General features: G+C 41.5%; 1 protein-coding gene across 1 annotated transcript; it reads right to left on the reverse strand.

Annotated features, from left to right (window-relative positions):
• Positions 1-396: 396 nt before the first annotated feature.
• UTS2 (urotensin 2) lies at positions 397-4,264 on the reverse strand. Its single transcript, XM_009884072.1, has 4 exons — positions 4,133-4,264; positions 1,961-2,071; positions 1,320-1,363; positions 397-680 (listed from the first exon to the last, which is right to left on the reverse strand). Exons 1-4 carry the CDS (start codon positions 4,233-4,235, stop codon positions 564-566), a joined length of 375 nt encoding a protein of 124 aa, XP_009882374.1. The 5' UTR covers positions 4,236-4,264; the 3' UTR covers positions 397-563.
• Between the last annotated feature and the right edge of the window lie 747 nt (positions 4,265-5,011).

The raw sequence follows: 5,011 nt of genomic DNA on the forward strand, positions 1-5,011 counted from the left end.
GTGGGTCTGTCTTTAGGAGTGACTGAGAGAAACAGTTATCTCTCTCCATTAGTAGTGGGAGCAGATGCTCGATCTGACATGCGCTTATTGTGGCGGGAGGGGACTGGGCACTGTTAAGCTGCCATCCCTCAGTGGCTCGGCATCATCAGGGAATGCAGCAATGGCCCTTTCTTCCTGGCACCCCAGTCTACATCAGGTGACAAGAGAGAAAGTCCTCTTGCCTGTGAATTTAGAGGCAGTTGAGGCATCGCTCTTCAGGAAGGTTTCACACGACCCCATGGGAATCTTGCTTCCCCTCCCCGAGTTCTCTTCATGTTGCATATTTATCTGTTTGTCCCATTACTTTCTTCCTGTTGTACTGAGCTCTAAGAAAATACTACACCGCTCACAGCATAATTGCAAAACATCAAGAATTTATTAATTTCCAAGTAGCGTAGAGTCTAAAGTTAGAAGCTGTCTTCATGTTTCTTCATTCTCATTTTAAATCAAGCAAATCTATATACATATTTTCAGACATCTGTATAAATTATGCAACCAAAGTCAGGGAGAATTTCTTCTCCTGTTTACACACAGTATTTCCAGAAGCACTCAGAAAGATTCCCACGTTTCTTGTACTGTTTCCTGTCCTTGGTCATGAAGCGGCCCAGCAAAGCAATTCGAGGATGATTTCCATAGAAGGTCTGAAATCAAACAGCATTAGAGAGGTTACTGTTCGATAGTAAGTGTTCCCAGTGGGAAAGTACGCTCTTCACTGCCCCAACTGGTCTCCCAGCCCTGTGTTCCAACTGGGGGAGGAGAGGCGGCCGCCCATGTGCCCTCTGAGTTAGGTGATGCACTAAAACTAGTCCCTGTGTTCCGCCTTCGTCTTTAACTCAGCAGGTAAGTGAACAGGAATGATGTTTTGCATTTAAGTAACGTGTCCTGGTTTAAGGTTCATAATAAACCTGATAATATTATGTAGCCCATGTTGTAGTGGAGGAAAACAATGGTTTGCAACTAATACTGGTTCGTGTAATGGCCTGGCCTGGTGAAGCTGCAAACTGGCCTTTATTTAGAAAGCTGTTTTTCTGGGGAAAAAGGGTATGGGTTTAGAATGAAATGCTCTGGATTACTTGCTCTTTTTTGTTGGTTTGTTTGTTTCTCTCCGCTGCTTATCTAACTACTAAGTGATTTTAGCTTCAAGAACACTGGCATACTAAACAGTCTATACTGTTTATGAAGTCTGAGGATCTTAAATGATGTCTCAGTAACAATGGTGTGTAATTTAAAACGTAGAGTCTTATTTTTCTTGTTTTAGTGACAGATGATCATTTACTTACCTCTTTGATATTTTCCCTTGGGTTGTAGCCGCTGGGGCTGAGACCTGGTAGAGGGGAGACAGAGTGGAATGTTTTACCATTTAGAAATCAGGAACCTACATGAGTCATCCTTGTGTGCCATAACGCTATAGCCAGCAGAAGCCTTGAACTGGAGTGCTCAGAGGACCAGACAGAAAACCCTTTTGCTGCAGCACCGCCAGTTCTTGTGGCACACAGTTCCAGCAGGGTCTGGGACTCTGAAGACGAAGGCTGTACTGTCCTCTTCAGCAGGTTAGGTCTGTTGCCCCCCCAAACCATCTGTTGCTATTGATTCTGCACTTTCTGCAAGTATTGATGGTTTTTTAAGAGACTGCTGTTGTGTTTTGTCTGCTGGCTGCTTCTCGGCCAATGTTTGCCTTGCCCCGGTTTTGCTATATGGTGGTTTTGCTAAACTAATTTGGAGACTTTTCCAGCTGTATTGAGCTGCAGGCATGGCTGCTCAGCACGTTTCCCCAAGGTTCCGGTGACTCAATGACAGCTGTCTGTTGCCTGCGCATAATGTTGTATTTCAGTGAATACCTGGGAGTTGGGGCACAATATCTGGGGAAGGTGGACATGCAAACCACAGGCACTCTCCCATAAATCGCTGTGGTACATCTCACCTGCTTTATTGTCTTCAGCCAGTGTGCCCAGGAGCTCGGGCAGAAACTGGAGCAGGGGCGTTCTTCCTAGGCTTCCCGGCTGCTCCAGATTTAATCTTGAATCTTCATCAGCTGTAAATGGAAAATGACAGAAACAGGCATAAGGTAAACCTTTTGCTTTGAATCCCCGTTTCAATCTGTCTCAGATGATTTCTGATCAGGTCTGTTGGCTCCACCTGTTGAAGATTATCATAAAATCACCAATCATCCATCCTCATTTAATGAGTATAACAGGGTATAGCTGTTTGGGTTTTTTTCCTTCCAAAGCTTTGAGAAAAGATACAGTCCTGACATTAATCTCGGATTCTCATTTCTCTGGCAGATCTTTCCTGAAGGATGTTTTCTGACCAATAAATGTAGGAAATCTTAAACCATATTTTGGCAGCTATGCTTCTCAGTGCATTTCAATCATCTCTCTCATTTAATGTGTGTACCAGTACAGATGATATTACTTTTTCTGAAACAACAGATTGCTGGTACCTGATGGATTTAGTTTGTATGTACATAAAAAATTTAGAATTCTGTAACTAGCCTGGGCCCCAAGGCAGGTTGCCAACAGGAGCCCTTAGCAGCGTTATACTTAAGGCTTTTGTAATCTGAGCGGTAAATTTCATCTTTGCTAATATACAGCAGACACTCAAAATTGAGGGCAACAAGAGGGAGCTATTATCAAACCTGACCTGTGTAGATGAACATTGTTTTGTAGTTGCACTTTTAGATAATACTATGGAGTCTTAGTTGCTCTTACCTACCTGCAGGGAAGGGTGAGACTGTATAGTTCCTCAATAGGGAATATATAAGAAAATAAACTGCTGAAAATAATCCCTGAACATTTCAAAAACTTGGACCAAGATCGAGAGCTTGAAGACCTTGGAAATCCACGTTGTTAGTGTGTTTACTGTACAAAAGGACAATTGCAAATGACAGTGGGGATTTAAACATAAGACTCTGAATAAGAATACTGTAACTTCCCTGTGCTATATGGAGACAATTCATATCTCTAAACTTGTATTATTCTTTTAATGCAGAGCAGTGATATCAGGTAAATTTGCTTTGAGATTTAAAAGATAAGCAAACCAACCTTCTTTAATACCAAGTTCTACTTCTGTCTTACCCAGGCTAGAGACTCTATATCAGCAAGGGAGAATTAATAAGCCTAATGGATGCCTTCAAATAAATGCAATAATTGTTAGAGCCAGCTTGTTCACCCTGTGATGTGATAGATGTTATCCATACTGAGTCATGGTTGCCTGTAAATGCAAGTTTCATAGTGGAAGGCTTGAGAAGATGCTGGCTTCGTGCGTCCAAGATTTTCAAAGCAAACTAGGAACTACTGATACCTGTAAACCATCACGACAGCTATTGCACCTGCAAAGCAGGTAAGAAGGGCCACTTTTTAATAGTCAACTTTATGCAATAACTTTGGGTTTGATTTGCCTGTTCTTTCAGAACTCATTTCAGAAACTCTTCCAGCGCAGGACAGGTCTGATGACAGTAACCTTCCTGACTCTGTTGTGAGTTTTTACTGAGCCATTTCAGTCTTGGCTTATAGTATAATTTCAATCTTTGAGGAAAGCTTTTTCAAGCAAAGGTTTATTCTTTCACTGAATAGAATCTGCATTAGTGCAAACAAGTAGCATGCTCAATACATCGCTGTTCTTGTAGTGTAAGACAGACTTTCCTGTTCTTGATCTAAGTAGGACTGCATTAATCTTTGCAGTAGGTTTCCCCCTTTTTTAATACAACTTCAGTTAAACATAGCTCATTTTAAAGTGTAGCAAGAGGAGAGACTGTACAGCCAAGTTTCTTTAAATTACCCGATGCCTACTAATGCTGCTTCAAAGGTAGACGCTGTATGTGCCAGCTCACTTCCAGTGCTAAAAGGCTCAGATACCTTTGTCTCCTGGATCTCAAAGCAGCAGGAAGAAATACTTAGGGCACCCAACCTCCCCATTTTGCAAGACTAGCACCCACTGATGATGTCACTTGTGCTGTCAGTGTTCTGAAGATATTTCTGCTTTTTCTACAGTTGATCAGCACAGATAAAGGCCCCTCGCAAAGCATACCTGCTTCCCTTCTGGTTTTACTGCTCCAGCCCCTGCTTTATGACCATTAAAATCAAAAGACTCTTACCTGAGAGTTGATAAGACATCTCACTGGCATTGATGATGGGGAGAGACGAGACAGGACAGGAGAAGCTGATAACAATGAGACAGCAGAATACCAGCTTATGCATCGTTGCTGTGTTGAATATATTTTGTCTTTGTCTACCCCTGTAACTCAGAACTCCTGTCTGACTGTTGCCTCTGCTCCCCGTTTCACTCGTTATATAGCCACTTATGACCTCATAAATATCATCATGTTCTCACTCCCCCCCCCCAAAAAAAAAAATCCAATGAATTTATTGCCCATTGATTCTAAATGGAAACCACTTTGCATTGATGTAATTTTTCAAGGTAACAGTTCATAGACAATAAATTTACTGTCTTATAGCTTGATGTACAAAACGGATATTATATCAAACCAAGCACAGTAAAGTTTATAAATCTGGCATTAAAAAAAAAGAAAAAGTAACTTCCAGTTATAAATCATGAGTTAACAAAAGGGTCGGATGTTGGTTGAAATGACCAGGGCACTAAGACAGCTGATTTATGAGCTTTAGCAGGCTTGACGCAAAGCTTTTGATATGAAATGCACTTTTTTCTTCCTTTTGTGAGATGGATGGATGTGTTGTGTTGTATTTGGGGCTCTTGTGCCAGAAGAAGTAAAAGAGAAGGGGAGTTAAACATCTAGTTAATTTAGAAAGAGAATGTTAGGGGAGTTCAGTTTTTTTTTTCTTTGTAGCATTTCACATCTATTTATTTGAGAAGACCTCATCCAATGTTGCCCTAGAGAATTGTCTTGGCAGAGAAAGTACAGCTTCCATCTGGAGACTTGCTTGGTACATACAAACTACTGTGGGTGATATTAAACACAGGTCCCTCGCTAGACTGGAAGACCCTTTTCCATTTT

The sequence above is a fragment of the Charadrius vociferus genome, unplaced genomic scaffold (genome assembly GCF_000708025.1).
Source record: "Charadrius vociferus isolate BGI_N301 unplaced genomic scaffold, ASM70802v2 scaffold784, whole genome shotgun sequence".
In the NCBI taxonomy this organism is placed as follows: Eukaryota; Metazoa; Chordata; class Aves; order Charadriiformes; family Charadriidae; genus Charadrius; species Charadrius vociferus.